We start from the raw sequence: 18,536 nt of genomic DNA on the forward strand, positions 1-18,536 counted from the left end.
AAAGACAAGTATAAAAACTGAGCAAGGTAAAAATGGACTAAGACAGATCAGGTGTATGCAATTCTAAATAGATGAGTTTTGAGACATGATTTAAAAGTGGTGAGACAGTGTGTGGTCCGGAGAACAAGTGGAAGTGCATTCCAAAGTCTCGGGGCAGAACAACTAAAGGCTCTGAGTCCAATGGTAGTCAGGCAAGCAGGTGGAAGAGACAGAAGGGAAGCTGAAGAAGCGGAGTGTACGAAGGGATGAGTATGTATGGAGAAGATCGGATAGATATGGAGGAGCGAGGTTATGAAGCGCTTTGAAAGTGAGAAGCAGGATCTTGAAATTGACACGAAGGTGAACTGGAAGCCAATGGAGCTGTTTAAGAACAGGTGTTATATGTTCAGTGGATCTAGGTCTGGAAATAATACGAGCAGCTGTATTTTCAACTAACTGCAATTTATGGAGGGATTTATGAGGTAGGTCATAGAGAAGAGAATTACAGTAATCCAGACGAGATGTGACAAGAGCATTGACAAGTATGGCGGTACTGTGTGGTGTGAGGGAGGGAGGAAGACGGTTAATATTACGGAGATGAAAGTAGGAAGACCGAGTGATATTATCTATGTGTGCTGTGAAAGACAGAGTGCTATCGAGGATGACATCAAGACTCTTAACCTGAGGGGAGGGTGTGACATCAGAGTTATCAATGGATAACAGAAGACTGGTTGTAACTGTAGTCAGTTTTGATCTGGTGCCTATTAAAATGAATTCTGTTTTATTGCCACTAAGTTTAAGAAAGTTGTGAATAAACCAGACCTTGATTTCACTTAAACAGTCAGAAATGGATGTGGGTGGGAGAGTAGCCATGGGTTTGGAGGATAGGTAGAGCTGGGTGTCATCTGCGTAGCAGTGAGACTTGATGTTATGCTTCCTAAAAATATTACCTAGGGGTAGGAGATAAATGATAAAAAGTAAAGCCAATAGATGCTAATCTGTGAAGGAGGATGCACTGGGAGATAGTATCAAAAGCTGCTGTGAGGTCAAGGAGAATGAGGCTGGAGATAAGTCCTGAGTCAGCTGCAAGCAGAAGATCATTGGTGATTTTTACTAGAGCTGTTTTTGTACTGTGACATGAATGGAAGCCGGACTGAAACTGTTCTTACAAGTTATTTTCAGTGAGATGACGATGAACCTGTGCAGCCACTATCTAGAATAAAGGGCTATTCTATTCTATTCTATTCAGACACCCAGAATTCTGACTTCATTTCCCAGATTTCTTATGTATTTTTCTGAAAATCCTACAAATATATGATTTTGTTGTGAGATGTTTAACTATTAACTCTCACACGCATTTGAAACATTTTAACTTGAATCAAAGTTTTCAATCTGAAAATTTCCACTGCTTGGTGAAAATACTGAGCTTAAATCCATGTAAACATTCCTCAGAACCACCAGTTCAAAGGTTAAAGGTTAACCCGGGATCTGGTTTCACTTTTTAAAGTCTTTTAAAAACTGTTAGAAAAAGCAAATTCACTAAAGTTCAGTAACTAAAGAAATGTGAACTTTTCGTGGTTTCAACCAGTTTTTTCAGACGGTCACTGTGGAAACAAAGTTCAACTCTTCAGTCCACCTTAAAAACTCAGAAAGCCGTCCCTCTGCAGGCTGTTGAGGAATTAATGAACAGCTTCCTGTGTGTGTCACAATGTTTTATTACACGCCTTTTAGAGTGTATTACTGTGTTAGTGTGTGTGGCTGAGTCACACTGTTTTATTACATGTGTGTATTAAAGAGTGCGTTACTGTGTGTGCGCGCGCCTGTGTTTGGAGGCACAAAGGGCTCTCTGAAGGTTTTCCTCAGACTAAAATTGATTTTCTTGAAACAAATCTGGGTTGTCTTCCAGGAAGGAGGAGGTGGTGGAGGGAGAAACACAAACACTGCACACACAGTTTTTACAGGAAACATTTGATTTAATTTCTCAGGAAAAAGTTCAGTCCAACTTTATTTGATCAGGATTTAAAGGGATAGTGCATTGCTTCATCACAGTAACTTATTCTGTTCACTTCCAGCTGACAGACCAGCTCAGCATGACTCACATTTCACAGTAATCCTTCTGTCTCTGATCCTGGGCCTCTGCAACAATGAGTGAAGCATGAAGCAGAGCAGGTGAGGATGCTCCTGTATGCTGATGATTCAGCTCCATGAAGAAACATCATCCTGTCACTTTACACACTTCAGAACAAACTCAGGATTTAAATCTCAAGTTCTGTCTTTACATTTCTGCTCTTTCTGTCAGACTTTCTGCTTCAACATTTGAAATGAAGTCCCTCAGAATCCAGACTTTTTATCTTCAAACATAATCTAATCTCAGACTGAACTTTAATCCCTGTCATGAGTTGATATTTATGCCACAAATTTACTCTTTTTGTTTCATATTGTTGACTTTCTACAAAGTATTCATCTAAAGATGTGTTCTCTGGATATAAAGTTTAATAAAAGGATTCTAGCATCACACATCAGTTTTATGTAAAAAGTTTAAAACCCCACAGACACAAGCAATAAAGGCACATTTTAGTCTTTGGCTGCTTCAGTTTGTTCTAAATTTGATTTTTCTGATTTATATCCTGAAAACACTTCAAAACTTGAACAAAAGTGTAAAAATGTATATTTTTCCCTAATATTATATTTCAGATTTCAGTCTTTTTCGTCATTTGAAATGCGTCTCTCTACATTACGAAGAAACGTTCAGAACGTCTTCCAGGACCGCTGAATGGATGCCAGCGCTCTGCAGACTCTGCAGTAGCCTCTCCACTGTCGCTCGCTTCCCTTCAGCCCGCCTCCACTGCACCAGCCCAGCAAGCGCCGCCGCCTGAGAACTAAGGCTGTGATCGGACCGGCATCGAAACAGCACCTCTGCCGACTGACCCAGATCCAATAGCACCGATTCCCACTCGGCACCGAGCCGCAACGCCAGCTGGGACAACTCTCGATCTGAGGGAACCCGCTGTAGAACCGATTCCGGGAGCCGACAGGCATCTGCAGACAGACGGAGAACAGGAAGGTCAAAGAAAATAATTTTGTAAACTTTCACCTATATAAAAAAATTCATTGTTTACCTTCTTTTATTATCATAATGTCATTATCATCTCAGAACTAGAACCTCAGTTCTAATTTCAGATTCTGGATTTAATCCTGACTTTTATTTCTATTTCACAGGTTTTGTAATTTTTATTTCAAAATGTGGATTTTAATCAACTTTGAGTTCAAATTTCTAACAATAACATGAACAATAACACTTCTTTAAAAAAAAGTTTCTTTGACATTCAGTTTAAAACTTTTTTTTAGACTTCTCTCGAAAACCAAAACTGTCACAAAAAATAATAATAAAAAAAAAATCATGTTTAACCTCAGAATATGTACTTTTATGTTTTTTTTTTAATCAAAATCTTTCATTTAAAAAAACAAAACAAAACACTTTTCAATGTTAATCTTAATTCGTTGATTTTGGACTTAATAATGACTTATTTTCGATATAATTATTTCTTGTACACATCAACATATATATTCAGTTTTGTTGTTTTATAGGGAAAATTCAGATGTATCAAAAACTCAAAACTGTAATTGAATTAATACAATGAATTTATTTTCTAAATAACACAAAATATGACTTATTTTTATTTGCTTAGACAAAGACTTTATTCAGGTTTAACTGAAGATTTTTTAAATTGAATTTCTAATAATTACTTTTAAATTTATTCTTAGACTACATGTTTATTTCAATTTTAAAATTCTGAAAGTCTCTTTAAACTAATTATTGAATTTGGAGTTTGTTATTCTGAAATATCACAAATTCAGACTTATTTAAATTCTGGACTAAATTTTCACATTTCAAGAAGAAAAAAAGCAGACTTTGATCGACTGATTTATATTTGACCTCTTCAGGTTTATTTCATAATATCAAATTCACCTAACAGATTTCCAGTTTATACTGTTTTAAATCTGAGCGTTGCTTTGGTTTGTAAACATTTTATTTTAAATGTTATCTCCAAATGTTTGAATGTTTGGTTTGTAATGTCAGGATTGTGACGTTTTCAGTTTAACACCCTCATAAGGACAAACAGAAGTGAATGGCTGTTTGGATTGGGCAACTCCGAGCCCGTTGGTGCTCTGCAGGGTGCCGTTTGTTTGTAACCTCAGCTGGTTGGGCAATTCAAACTTTCCGGGGGTCGAACAAACAGTGAAGCGTGGTTACTGTGACCTCACAGGAAAACATGACGCCAACAGCTCATAGTATTTTTTCTGTTGTTGTTGATGCTGCCGTCCAATGAATGAAGACCAAACGGCACAGCCCTCCCACCACCGCCCGCCTACGTTAAAATACTGAGAACTGAAGTTACAGCAAAAACCAGTGACAGCAGAACAAATAAAGTTTATTCAAACGGCCAGAACACAAACAAGTGTAGAATGTTTTTGCCTTTTTCTGCTTCAAATGGCGACATCACTGAATCCATGCATGGCAGGCGTGAGCCCACCAAAATCTATTTTAAAAAACCTGTAATTTACCTTTGAAATCCAAACTTGTTTGCTGCTGCTGTAACCTCCTAGGACCTGACCTCCACATATGTGGACATCAGATTTTGGGTTGTCTAGACTAAAATACTAAATTTTGCTCTACAAGGGCCTGATATCCACTTACGAGGACATTATACTGCCACTGTTCTATCAAAAATCTAAACGAATATCCTCATATGTGGCTCTAATTTTTCTCAGAAACAAAAATCAGGTAAAAAATCAAAAATCTGGTAATTCTTTGTTTTTACATTCATCGGGTCCCAATCAGCCCAAGCATCAAAGAGAAATTAAAAATGCATGCCATGGAAGAGTTCGAGTCTTAGGAGGTTAAGAAGGTGCTCCACAGGTGTGAGAGGGCTTCTCTGCTGCCGCTGATCAGACCGACCCCACACCAGGTAACTAGTGATGGCCAAACTCAGACCGTCTGAGGGGTAGTGAGACGACTCAGATGCCTACAGATCAAAAATAGCACATCTGCTGGCATCCGTCTGTCCGTCTGATCACTTCATTAATCACTGAAAGAGCTTCATTTTGTCCAAAACACAGTTTACCGTCAGCTGTGACAATGATGGAGTATCAAATCCACAAATGTTGGGTTAGGTGGATAACTGTTGATCACATTATTGTATTAATAAATGACTGCTGTTGGTTTTTACTCAGCATCTGATGGAAGCTGCAGATTATTTGTTTCATTAACTTTAAACTGAAAGCATCCACAGTCCCGTGATGAAGATGTGCTTCGGGTTAGACTGAAGGAAGAGGACAGTCTTCCTCTCGGGCTTTAATCAAAGTCAGGAGGCTCGTTAAGACTAATGCTCCGTGTTCAGACTTCCAGCTCACGGGATGACTTCAACCTACAGGAAGTCCTGCACGATTCATTTGGATTCATTTTATAAATAAAAAAATCCACATTTTCAAATTAAAGTCAAAACAAATTTAAAATTCCAACCTCGTGTGTCTGAAGTTTACAATTTCTGGATTAAAAGTGACAAAATTGTGAATTTTATGAATCCAAGTTATGAGATTAGTGTGAACTATACAAATCTAAGATTTGTATTTGAGGATTGAGCAAACAGAGAGAAAGTTACATTTAACACTAAAAGTCTGAGTCTTTACATTTTAGTTTAGATTAGGACAGAGATGACAGGATTAGACGGTCAGGATTCTGCATCAATACTTTGTCAGCATGACGTGGGACTTTCCTGGAAAAAACAATCAAAATCAGGGAATCCGAGAATGGCTGCAGCAGGAAAATTCTGGGAAACTAAACTCAGATAAAAATAAAACAAGGGGATTCTGAGAGGCTGAAAACCCTCCATTCAGAGGAGGAGGAGGAGGAGGAGGAAGAGCTTGTTTTCCTGCCCAGGCCTCCCTCGTCCACCTCCTCCTTTTATTACCTCCCTCTTGGTTTCCAGGAACCTGGCAGCAGCTTCCCAGCCAGATGTTTGGGATCACATTCACATGATGCTGATTCTGCATAATCCCAAACCTCCTTGGAGCAGATCAGTCTCCTCCCATTTTTCTAAGTGTCCCCACTTAGAAAAATGCCGAACACTTCGACTCCTCTGATTTTGATAAATGTTAAATAGTGTATCATATTTGCTACATATATTTTTTGTGGGGTTTTTTAGACTTGTAAATCATCAGTGTGATTTCCCCCCTAAAAATAAATAGCACTATCCATTTTTAAGCAATTAAAAAAGCCAAATGCAGCAGATGTGATACAAATTAAAAGTCATATATGAAAACTGAAATGTAATTAATTAATTTAAATAAATTTGTCAGATGGTTCAATAAACTGTCGATTTTCAAAAATTTGAATTTTCTGGAAATTATTTCATGGTTCAGTCCTCAAATCAGACAATACTTCCATGAGGTTTGGTTGAACTAAATGTGACCCACTCACAGTGGTCAGAGTCTTTGATGTAGTCCACGTTACAGAGGTCCAAGAGAAGTGGTCTTACATCTGAACCTGGTCACTCTGGATGTAGTCTCCTCGGACAAACATCAGTGACCTCTGACCCTCGTCTGATCCTAAAACAAAGGCCCCAGAGGCTGATCTGTGTCCTGGATCTGGTCTGATGTCAGCAAACAGGCTAAAGTACCTGCCAACAAGACTCCCGGGTTTATGTAGTGAGGTATGATTCCCTCGCACCCTGATTGGTTTTACCTTTGGGTCCGGGTTCAGGTGGGGTCTGGAGCTCCTGCAGCAGTCGGTCCCGGACCCAACTGAAGTCCTGCAGGGACCCCAGGAAGGATTGGAAGGCCCGGGGCCCGCGGCTCGGCAGGAGGTCCAGGAGCCGGAGGGTCTTCTGTCTCTCCGTGGATCGGGACTCGATGTCCTCCACCTGCGCGTCCGTTAAAATCTCCTCCTGGTACAGAAACGGAACGATGGTTTCGCTGACCAGAAGCTGGCCGGACAGCTCCAGTCGGTGTTTTCGGAGGACGGCTCTGTGCGCCGGGTCCATTTCACCGAAACCCGACTAATTAGCTCATAAAAATAAGCAGTTCCACATCATTAAACTAGTCCTTTGTGTCAGCTGTACAACTACCTTTCAACTGCTCTATGTTTTTGTGCTCGGGTGGAAACAAGCAGGCGGAACCAAAGTCTGCTAATCACGTTGCGTTCAATTTTTTTTTTATGGTAATACAATCTAAAATTTGCTTAGATCGTGGTTAATTATGGGATCTATTTGCGTGGAAGGATTGGTTAGTCATTGATCTTAAATTCGGCGTGCGTTTATACCCCGGATAAAATTAACTTTGAGGGAAAACAGATTTTATGCAGATTGCTTCTGATAAGATGATTTCTGGCGACGTAAATGTACGCCGAAATTCGGTAAGAAGCCTCGCAGAGCGTTCCACTTTACTGATCAATATATCCACGAGGAAATCTCAAAAACAAAGTATTGAATTAGGTTCAGCGTACCATAGCATCGAGCAACGTTTCCTAAGACACAGCATTAGCTTAAACCAAAGGTAATTTTATAGATACAAGATATTTTTTATTAATAAAAAAAGAAAATAACGTTTATAAAATATCTGCCGAATTCATTAAAAAGCCACAATCTGACCAAAGAAGTTAATATATTTGTTATATATCAGATACTTACATTTAGGAATTTAAAATAAAATTCCCAAACTGAAAGATTTTTCATGGAGTTCACAAAACCTCGTGTCACGCTGTCCTTTATTATTTTATTATTTCCTTTTATTTTCAAAGACCAATTTACAGTTAACTGAATCTGTTTTTGACATTGTTATTGATAATATGTGATTCATATGTTTATTTGTGCTTTCATTTCTGTTTTTCTGACTGAAGGACAAACTTCGTACAGGCAACCAACATGAAAAAACATGTTATTCTTCATTAAAATTAAAAGTGATGGGGATTTAAACTGGAATTAACTGAAATTAAAAACCTTTTTTGCACGTCAAAGTTTTGTGTCTATTCTTCACGTCTTTAATGACATCGCTGAGATTTTTTTTTTTTTACTGATTTAATTTCCAGTCAGACATGAGGTTCTACTGATAGATCTGCAAATATGTATGTAATATGTTTTTAACTTAATCCTGTTTCTGGATTTAATGTCCTTCCAAAACATAAACATGATGTTTTTTTTAAAAAAATGAACCATCTATGATGATGTGCAATAAATTTTGCATTTTCTTTAAACATGAAATAAAAAACACAGCTTCATGTGTTTAAAGACTTCTAAAAAGAAAAATCATTTATACAGTACACTGAGACAAATTCATAAAGCTGACTACTGCACAATGTTCTCATTTGCACATTTATTAATGTGGGGAAAAGAATCTAAATTTTTACATCTTTAATTTAAAGCACCAGGAAGTTTAATCATGAACATTTGTTATTTCTACAAATCTAGAAAATGAACTTGCAGCAGTTCTTGCTAGAAGAACTTCAACAACAAATATGACCAGTCTATAAACACGTTTCAGGTTTCCTGGCAAACTCAGGCTTCCATAAAGAATGGGCCTTCATAAACTAACCAGAGAAACAAAATTTAACAGAGAGATTTTATTAGCATCATTTGTTTCTTTGTATTAGGTTTTTATTTTAAAAAATCTGATTATTAATGAAGATATTCAGCCTTTTCCTTTCAATAAATGATAAAAACAAAACAAAACATTTATTACACACATACCTGGGCTTCCATAGTTTTGTCCTGTGGGTGTGAATCAATAACAGCATGAAGTATAAGCAGCAGTGAGACATTATTGATGAGGCACCATATAAAATTTATTGATCTCCTGGTGGGAGCTGATCAGTTCATCGTTTACATGCTTCAGAAACATACCAGAAATACAGACACAATCAATTATATACTTTATCAAATCACAGGGGCTGCGATATGTACAAGAACGCGCACACGCCCTGCCTGCTTGGTGCATCCATGCTTAATTCAGCTGCTCTTTGTCATCTTCATCATGGAACTGGTCAGATATCAAGGCTGAAGCACAAACAAACACCCTGATTGGCCCTCCTTATACACACATCACAGGACACACCCTGTTTACCTGAGCAGCTACATGACCAAACAGCTCTGCCCCTTCTCCTTGGCCGATGCTGAGCTGTGATTGGATGTTTGAAAATGATTTTAAAGAAAGGTGACAGAACGTGAGCATGCAGCGTCGACGCCCCGTACCCGATCAGGGACAACTTGACAAAAACATAACATGGTCACTTGTGTAACCTTCGTTTCTACGGTAACAAACAGGTTGAATCCATGACTAAATGAGTTTTTTCATTAAATTAAGTGCTTGCATGTCTGTTGGATTAATGAGACAACCACAAGATTTCACAGCTCCCCCCAAAAAACATGCAATTTTTGAATGAAGTTCGGTTAAATGTGCTCCAGAGACTCAGCATTAACCATCAACACTGGTGGGTGAATATGAATCCTAAAAACAAAAGCTTTTTAATGAGGCTCGGTCAGGGTTTGTTAAACATGTTTGTGAAATGTGGTGGTTCAGCGGGTTTTGTTTTGTTTGGAGACATAGTTGAGACTAAGACCATTTAATCCAAATCACACCCACTTGCACCACATTTCTGGGGATTTTTCTTTTACATTGGGGGTAAAACAAGAACTTTTTGTAAGCAGGAAAAACCCTGATGATTATGATGACGACAACAACAAAGATGGTGCTGAATTTACCGGACTAACTACTAACACCAGCAGGATGTATTTAGATTTTTGAATTGAGTTTGGCTGAATTGCAGTTAAAGGTTCCTTCCTGAGTAAGGGCTTGAAGCTAGAGATATGGTGTCAGTGAGACTTCCTGGTAAAATAAAATAAAGATATAAAGATATTTTTTAACCAGGTCTTAGTGTCTGTGCTGAATTTAGGAGATCATGATACTGGTAATAAAAAACGTAGGATATTTAAATTGAGTTTGGTTGGAAGGTCTTCACACAGCCTGAAGCTGGTTCATTGCTGCAGACTGAGGTTATTTGATGAACTGAGCTTTGAAAGTGTGCCTTTCCGTCTCCTTGCTACAGAATTAACAGGTCCTGCACCTTTACAGCTCTGAGCCAATCACAGTGTAAGAAAACTGAGTATTTACTACATGCAGGTACAAAGTCTGAGGAGCTTGTTTTGATTCTGAACGTCCACGAGGACACCTCGACTCTCCGCCTCACCAGCGTTCACTGTCACAGGCTGTCTGTCGGCCAATCAGAAGGCTCTGTTTACTTGTGTTTACAGGTGGGACTGACAAGCTCTGACTGGTGGAGAAAAATGGAAAATTATTCTTTTTCCTGATTTTTGTTTTCCTTCTGTTAATTATTTCCACAGAAATCCTCACAGAAACTTTCCAACATGAAGAGGCCGAATAATCAATCAAAAGATCAATTAGAAAATCAATCTGGAACCGCTGATTGGTCTAAAATATTTTTTTCACTGATCAAATAATCAATAACTTAATGGGAACAATAATTACTAACTTGATCAATAATAAACATTTAAAAATGTGAAAAAAGGTTAATCAATAATCGATTAATTTTTATGTTTCAACACTTAAATTACTGTGACCAGGTTGAAAGAGGTCATATATGGAGGACCAACATGGCCAAAACTGTGCACAAAATTATTAAAAACACACAAAATAATGAAGTTATAATAAGATGGGACATATTTCAGTATTTGTCTCATTTTGTATTAACACCTCTATTAGTTTTATTTACATTTTTTTCAATTTTTGAATTTATTTAAAAATATTTTAAATGAAAATATACATTTATATTTTAGTTTTGTTTCTGTTCTTTTTTGCCTTTGTATCACAGCTTCTGGACACCCACCGTTTACTTTAGATTTGAAATAAAGAGAAAAGCTAGTAACCCATGAACCCACAATTTGCTGTTTACGTTCTTCTGACACCAAACTCCATTCAAAAAAAGTCATTTTAAGTAGGCCTGCTACAATTCGTCGTTATAGTTGATTATGTTGACTAAGATGCATCCTATAGTAAAACCACATGAATGCGTTTTTGTAATAGCAATACACTACAGGAAGCTAAGGGGGCAGCATCGCCTCTATCACCTGGCAAGACTGCACTTACTACTAATGAAGAAGAACATTGTATGAACGGCAAAAGCGGATGACAGAAGTAAACTGAAAGGGAGATTAAATTTTTTTTTTAAAAGTGAAAGTATTTTACAGAAATTAAACACAGTTAAACCAGACTGTGCTAAACGGAGCTTTCCTTCCATGACTCCAGTGCACGAGCATTTCAAACGCTGCCACCCTAGAGCTGTTACATCAGCTCTGATGAGTCCGTTATTGAGAGTTAAGTCAGTGCATCACATTGATACCTTGTTCATGTTCGTACAGTAATGTTTATTTTAGCTTACCTGTCAGAAACCTCTCAGGATGATGCTTGCTAAGCATTTCAGTTTTGCTAGCCAATGAGTGAAATCCAATAGCAAACCAGTACATTTCTGAAAAGAGGCTGATGCACCTCTCAAATTGCTGAAATCATGACAGAGAGAATCTTCAGCATGTTTATCAGCAGCTGGGAACATCATCTCAAAGACAAGAGTGAGCTTTCCTCCAGAGCATGTCTACTGCAGTTGTGAATTCATGAACTGAATCATCTGTAAACTTCAGAAACTTGTTATTTTGAACCTGAACAAAAAAATAAATTAAAAAAATCTTTTTTACATTTTTTAATTTAATTCAAAGCTTTATTCGAGCTTATGGACACTTTTTTCTGTTTAAAGTAGCACTTTAATTTATGTTCCTTAATATTTTATTCACTTCACTTTTATTCTGACCGTGCTATTGAGTAATGCTAAAGATACATTTGATTATTTTCAAATTCACACGTTTCCTGGGTAATTATTTGAATTTGCTGTGGAATGAGACAACAGGGTGACAGTCACAGGTGGGCAGACCAGAGAAGGTGAGGTCCTGGAGCCTAGAACAGGAGGTTTGCCCACAGAGACAAAAGTTACTGAAATAATCATTGACTAATTAAAGAAAAATGGACAGATTAGTCAACTACCAATCTTTAGTTGCAGCTGTAATTTAAAGGGAATGTTTTCCAAACCTGTGCAAATCTGTAATTCATCAGCAGAGCAAACCTGAAAACTAAAATAATTTTTTTTTATTGTTTTCATGAAGGTAAATAAAATATTCTTGTTTTTATTTATAAAATTAATTTGGGGGCAGCCCGATAGTGCCACTTTTCCCGCTCTGCATCACTCAAAGTGTCGACAAGCAAAATTAATAACAAAGCTTCTTTTTAAATAATGGTATTTGTAATATGACGTTTCATAAAACCATGGTAACATCAGTGACCACATCAGTAACCACTGTAAACATTAATACCTTAAGATACTTCAGATTTATCTGGTCCAATTTAAAAATCAGCATACGGATTCAGGTGAAAATGGACGTTCTGAAAAGTGATGATCTGGTAAAGGTGAGGGGACAACGAGGTGTCAAGTCACCGCAGAGCAGAGAGGTAGCTGTGGTCAGGAGGGGTCATGTGACACGGCGTTTCCATCAGACCTTTCCCCTCTGACTCCGGCGTGATTGGCTGCAGACTCACAGAGCACATCGACACTGCAGCTTATTGCGTGACCCTGTAGAGCAGCACACGATGGGATCAGTCAGTGGTAAGATGACATCAGTCCTTACACATTGTAGGCGTAATCTGACAGGTAGTCCTTTAGTCTGTTGGGCAGCGGCAAATCCTGAACCTGCCGTGTCCTTTGGTTGATGGTGATGCGACAGAGGTGCTGCAGGGATGGCGTGGAGGTGTACACGGGTTTGGTGAGTAGCAGCTGCACTGTGCCATTAGGCGGCACTGGAGAGACCCGGGAGTTTGACGCCGACGCCGCCTTGTCGCTGCTCCTGGACAGCTGGACGTAGTACTCGACCAGGTGGACCACGCTCTTGAACTGCTTCAGCTTGGGCTTCACCAGGACCACCGAGTCCAGCTTGAACTTGCCGTGTTTGAACTCGATCCGCAGGTTGGTGGGACCTGCTGACGTCATGGCGGAGATGGTGAACAGGTAATCTCTCTGAGAGCTGTCCCGCAGCAGGAAAGTGCCTTCGGAGGTGTCCTGCAGGATCTCTTTGGCTTCATTAGCCGTCAGACTGCCCCAGTACCAACCTGACAGTAAGCAAAAGATGAACTTCAGAATAACCCTTTATCCCAGCTCATCCTCTCTCTGAAACCACCTGTTTTAACCTGTCTCATTAAAAGCTCAGTTTGTTCTGATTAGCCAACTTTTGGAAGCCTGCTGAGGGGCAGCACCCAGTGACTGAGCTGTCTGTATGTGTCAGTGTTTGGAGATCACCAACCCCCCACTGTCCTGCTGAGACCATATCTTAATCTGAAACCACGCCCCCAGTAATAATTACTCAAAGTCTCAGTTGGAAACAGGACTTCAGAAACCAACAGGTGACATCACTGTTGCTCACCGCACCTTTATACTGGCTATTAATGGGAACTTAACAGGTTAAAACCACAAAATGACCAAACTAACCAACCAATCAGGATGGCTGCAAAAGAGCGGCTCCCGTTTGTTTCACAGTAAAATGTTTTTGTGAATCTGTCTGGTGGAGCCTGGTGGAGAGTAATGGCGCCACCTAGACCCACACTGATTCTTTCAGGTGTGTGAAACAACATATACACAGTCAGTGTTGGGGAGTAACGGAATACATGTACTGCCGTTACGTATTTAAAATACAAAATATGAGTAACTGTATTCCGTTACAGTTACCGTTTAAAAAGGTGGTATTTAGAATACAGTTACTTTGTTGAAATAAATGGATTACACGGCGGTACTTCCCTGTTTCATATTGTGGCGGGTCAGGCCTGTTTAGGTTTTGCTTGACAGCTACGTTCTGTTGTTCCAGGTGGCAGCGTTACGGTTGCCATGGTTACAGGGTGACGCTCTCTCTCTGCGTGTTTCCTGGGTGAGAGAGGCCTTTTTGTTGTTGTTGTGCTAAGCTAATAGGCAGAATGCTATAGGCATAGCTCTAAAGAATGTAGCATCATAGGCAGTGTAGTCCGTGCTGCAGGGAGAATGGACTGCCATACAAGTTATGTGTCTGTGAGCAAGGGAGGGAGAAAAAGGAAAGTGGAAAAGTACGAGTTGTCATCGAGCAAAAACGGGAGCTGGAAGCATGTAAATATAATAATAACCACTGAAGCCAAGAAGAGTGCCTGACGAGCCCAGTTGTAAGCAAGCTATTAAGGCTCGACTGTACACCGTGTTCGTGTTTTCCTCCAAAAACAATAAGTTCGGTTGGAGCAGCCTTTCAACGCCTCTCTCTGTCTCTCGCAAGCAAAGTTGACCCACACAACAAAGTGAAGCTAGTTTTCGGCTACGAGCCCGACACAGAACCCACGGTATTAGCCAGAGGTCCCTTTACTACGGTTCGGAGCTGCGGACCTTCAGTAACAGTAATAAATCACAGCAATAGTACATTCACGTAGTTGTAAACAGCATGATAATATATTAAGTAATCCAAAGTATTCAGAATACGTTACTCTCATTGAGTAATGTAACGGAATACGTTACAGAATACATTTTGGAGCATGTATTCTGTATTCTGTAATGGAATACATTTTAAAAGTAACCTTCCCAACACTGTACACAGTGCACACCTTTCACTGTTCCCCTGTCTGTCACTGAATGCAGCAGCTGTGGTGCGAAACGGCCCAAACCAGCCAACGAGACCTTTAGAGACGGCAGTGCCGCTCATGTTATGAGCTGAGAATGAAATCAATCAGCTGATTTGTGGCGGCTGGGTACCTGATGACTCGCTGCGACGTCTCTGGAGCTGTTAACCATCATGCTTTAAAGAAAAATCTGCTGTGTTTGTGATTTTTCAGCCTCCTGAATGGGACCATTTGATGCACTAAGCTGAGCCTTTTTAGTTTTGGATGTGCCCCCCTAACTCTGCCAAAAAAAAACAAGAGGATGGAAACTCCACCTGCTGGGCTTTGGTTTCCAGCTGTTCTCCTCTGGATGGAGACTGTGGAGGCGTAAATCTTTCCTACCCGTGTTTCTGAGCTCCTTCATGGCAGCGGCAATGCGGCTCTCGTCAGATTCCACAGCTCCGGTATTGTTGTCGACTCGTCTGTCACCCTCGATGGTTTCTGTGGACTCGGAGGACTGGCAGGTCATTGGATAAATCCGACCTTCAGGCCCACAGCTGAGACATGGACAAGGTCTACAGGGCGCAACTGCTCACACCACAGTGTCAAAGTCCTGGAAGTTCAGGAGAAAAACCAGTGAAGAAGAAAAATCTGACAGGAGGCTTGCAAACCAGGCTCCACTCAAAAAAGTGATGATTTAAGAGAAAGTTGATTCAAAAATACTTTAGAGCCTGAATGAAGTCTGAAAACATTTTTAACCAGAAACTCAACAACAGGAAGTTTTATTTCTCAACATTTCAGCGTTTTTTAAGTTCAAGTGAGCCGGTAAATAAAGGAGCTTTATCTTTAAGACGATATTACTCATAAAGACAGATCAGACAGAGGCAGATTTATGTCTCAATAAATAATCAATCAGCTGACTTTAAAACACGAGATTGACTCATCACCTCAAAATAAATAAGTAGATAAATAAATAAATTCAGGACTAAGACAAACAGGTATACTGTCTCTCTCATACCAAACTCCAGTCAAAAAAAAAAAAAAAAAAGCAGATTTAAGACCAAACTGATTAAAATAGTTTAAAACGGTTTGGTGTCAGATTTGTAGATTTTGGGGGGGAGGAGGCTGAATGTTTTTGAACAAAACCTGACATTTTTTTTGTCCAAACTGAGAAAAATTATTAAAACAAAACAAAACAAAAAAAAAATTACATTCTTTTCCTGGCTCTTTGTTATTATTTAAAAAATTGTAAGTTCATATGAGACAATAAGAAAGGAATTTCAACTTTAAACCTTAACCATAATCACAAACACACATCAGCTAAAAACAAAAAGCGAAGAAACTTTAAGGTCAAAAATGCCAAAAGACGGACGATGTGAAACAAAAAATGTACATAGTGTCTATCAAAGAGTATTGTTTATTTCTTCACTACAGGAAGGTTTTCAATGGCTTTAACTGAGCAGTATTTTTTTCTCTCTTACCAAATTCCAGTCAAAAAAGTCCACATTTATGACCACTGGCCTTTAAAAAAAAAAATAAAATAAAAAAAATCAATATTCACCATAACTATCATTAAAGTGTTTTAAAGACTGGGGAGAAATAAAGCAATAATAAAAACTAAGTTAAAACATTTTAGACGGGCACTCTGCCGAAGTCCCTTTAATGCTTTTATATTTGAGTAAATAGTGGAAATCATTCAGATGAGAAATGTGTTGAAGGGCTCGGTGTGTTACTCCTGTCCTCTGTTAGGTTAACTCTGTTATCTCACATTCCTGAGTGCTTATGTAACTTACCTCTGCAAAGACAAACCTCCAAACATCTTTCAGACACCAGCTACTTTATTCTGTGCAGCAGATATAGTGGCAGTTTTAAATTAACTCAGGTGGAAGGTGAAATCTTATTAACTAAACTAATAGAGTAAAGAGACACCTTAAAAAGTTCCTCGTCTGTCCATCTTGAAACAAATGCTGTTTGACTGCTTTGTGTTTAAACAAAGAGAAAGTATATGTGAATGTTTCAGCACATAACAGCAGACTGAAGTTAGATTAATTCATTTTCCCACCTTTAAAAGCAGTCAGGTGAGGTGGTTCTTGTTCAAAGTGGACTTTGGAGGACAGGCCACATGTTTACATTCCAGGCAGCATTAAAGCAGCTGAATTTCTCACAGAATTTGGTGAGAGATCTCCATATTTCCCCCGTGGAATAACCTGCTTAGTATTCAGGCCAGCAGGGCAAACAGAAGAAGAAACGGAATAAATACAGGCTGCTTGTTCCTGTGTGCACAAATCAGTACTGCACTCTGATGTCTTGTTGTCTACAACAGTGGCTTCCGTGAAGAATGAGAATTACAAGAATTTTAACTGAATTTGAAAAAACTGGGCTATTTGGAAAAAGCAAACTAAGCGTACAGTTTAAAACCTGCTGTGAGGTTTTATGTCTGACTGCAGAGGACAAAGGACGCAGAAATCCCTGTTTTTAAAAGCTACTTTGCACTCAGTGACCTCGGAAACAAATTAAATGAGTCGATTTTACAATAGAATTTGTTTAAAAAATTCTGCATGTATAGCTAATAATAATAATAATGATAATAGTGTAATATTTGGTGTAACCGAGGAACAGGCTGTCAGGAAAGAACAAATATTCTGTTTTGTTGTTTTTTTACGCCGAGGTCATGAAGAAATATTACAGTGGCTTCGAGTTTAAATTGTATTTGGCGAAACAGCAGTGAGTAGTGCAAAATTAATTAATTTTATTGCAATTAAAATTGAACGTTGATGTAACTTTGTGGACGGAATAGAAAGGAGAGCTGTGTAAAGCAGGACACATAAATCCGCTTGTTTTTATTCAAATCTACACAGCTGTGGGCACGGAGTTAAATTAATTTGGAAGAATTTTGAGTAGAATTTGGTATAACATAAACAGTTCTCCAAGTATGATTTTTTTAAAAAAAAAGAGAGCCCTTCCTAAAGCAAAACCTGGACGGGGAGTTCGTTATTGTGTGCCGAACTGAAGAATGGGCTGTAAAAATAGCGGGAAAATTAGATTATTTCGTTTTAATCAGATGCGAACACCAAGGTCCCCGAGAAGCTTTAAAATTATTCTAAATGTGAACGCAATTCGACAAGCAGTGGAAGGGCTCCCATTATTCTGGGGGAAATAATCGAACTTGGGAGCACAGGTCAGTGCAGAAGGCTCTGTGCAGTCTGGAGCGTATTATCGGCGTGTTACTTGTCTATTTGGGTGCGTGTTTACCCACCTGGTTTGAGTTTTGGTGACATGTTGGTGATAAAAACAAGCACACGCACCTGACTGCTTTACGTCCTGCTAGCTGCTGTCTAGCTAAAAGTCACGGCGGGCTCAGCAGCGCTGCCGCCGATGTGTCCTCCGGGGGGACCCCGACATGTCCCCAGTAACACTTCTAGTCCAAATCCCGAGAAACGCTCCGCTGCTGGAGCTTCTTCTTCGTTATTTTCTAGTCTTTCCCGATTTACAAATGGCGGGTTACAGTGCAGCTAAACGGAGGTCCCTGTCGTCTCTCTGACACCCAGTCCCACCCGGGGAGCAACCGCACTGGCAGCTACCGGAGAGACCGAAAGGCACCGTGCGGGTCCTAATCGAGCGTCTGAACGTCCGTCAGAGAGCTGGACACAATCGAATCCAGCAGCTGCCTAAGAACCAATGTCACCATAAACACAAAGGCAGCATTTCCAGGAACTTTCCAGGAACACGGTCACGTGGTGCCACGATTTAAGGTGGACTGACGCATGCGGCTGTTGGTCCCCGACCTCCTGTCTCTGTGAGGACCCACCTGGAGTCACTCACACGCACACGCTCTCTCTCTC

The 18,536-nt window shown here is 39.5% G+C and overlaps 2 protein-coding genes across 5 annotated transcripts; both read right to left on the minus strand.

Annotated features, from left to right (window-relative positions):
• Positions 1 to 2,025: 2,025 nt before the first annotated feature.
• On the minus strand, positions 2,026 to 7,553 carry cradd (CARD and death domain containing adaptor protein). The gene is made up of 2 exons (XM_085139141.1): positions 6,725 to 7,553; positions 2,026 to 3,018 (listed from the first exon to the last, which is right to left on the minus strand). The coding sequence occupies exons 1-2, from the start codon at positions 7,020 to 7,022 to the stop codon at positions 2,714 to 2,716; spliced, it is 603 nt and encodes a 200-aa protein (XP_084995267.1). The 5' UTR covers positions 7,023 to 7,553; the 3' UTR covers positions 2,026 to 2,713.
• A 349-nt stretch (positions 7,554 to 7,902) lies between these two features.
• On the minus strand, positions 7,903 to 18,509 carry socs2 (suppressor of cytokine signaling 2). Of its 4 annotated transcripts, none has more exons than XM_085139138.1 (3): positions 18,000 to 18,509; positions 15,097 to 15,307; positions 7,903 to 13,197 (listed from the first exon to the last, which is right to left on the minus strand). In XM_085139138.1, the coding sequence occupies exons 2-3, from the start codon at positions 15,221 to 15,223 to the stop codon at positions 12,716 to 12,718; spliced, it is 609 nt and encodes a 202-aa protein (XP_084995264.1). In that variant the 5' UTR covers positions 15,224 to 15,307; positions 18,000 to 18,509; the 3' UTR covers positions 7,903 to 12,715. The 4 variants fall into 4 exon arrangements, with proteins under 4 accessions (XP_084995264.1, XP_084995265.1, XP_084995263.1 ...); XM_085139139.1 differs by having other exon boundaries at positions 17,951 to 18,509; XM_085139137.1 differs by having other exon boundaries at positions 16,757 to 18,509.
• Positions 18,510 to 18,536: the final 27 nt, after the last annotated feature.

This window comes from Neolamprologus multifasciatus, chromosome 17 (genome assembly GCF_963576455.1).
Source record: "Neolamprologus multifasciatus chromosome 17, fNeoMul1.2, whole genome shotgun sequence".
NCBI lineage: Eukaryota > Metazoa > Chordata > Actinopteri > Cichliformes > Cichlidae > Neolamprologus > Neolamprologus multifasciatus.

Bases quoted from the DNA above. Each gene is read 5' to 3' on its own strand.
- cradd (XM_085139141.1), bottom strand. From the start codon at position 7,022: ATGGACCCGGCGCACAGAGCCGTCCTCCGAAAACACCGACTGGAGCTG. The intron at 3,019-6,724 runs GTAAAACCAATC...GTCTGTCTGCAG, and splicing joins ACCTGAACCCGGACCCAAAG to ATGCCTGTCGGCTCCCGGAA.
- socs2 (XM_085139138.1), bottom strand. From the start codon at position 15,223: ATGACCTGCCAGTCCTCCGAGTCCACAGAAACCATCGAGGGTGACAGA. The intron at 13,198-15,096 runs GTAGGAAAGATT...GCTTACTGTCAG, and splicing joins GAAGGAGCTCAGAAACACGG to GTTGGTACTGGGGCAGTCTG.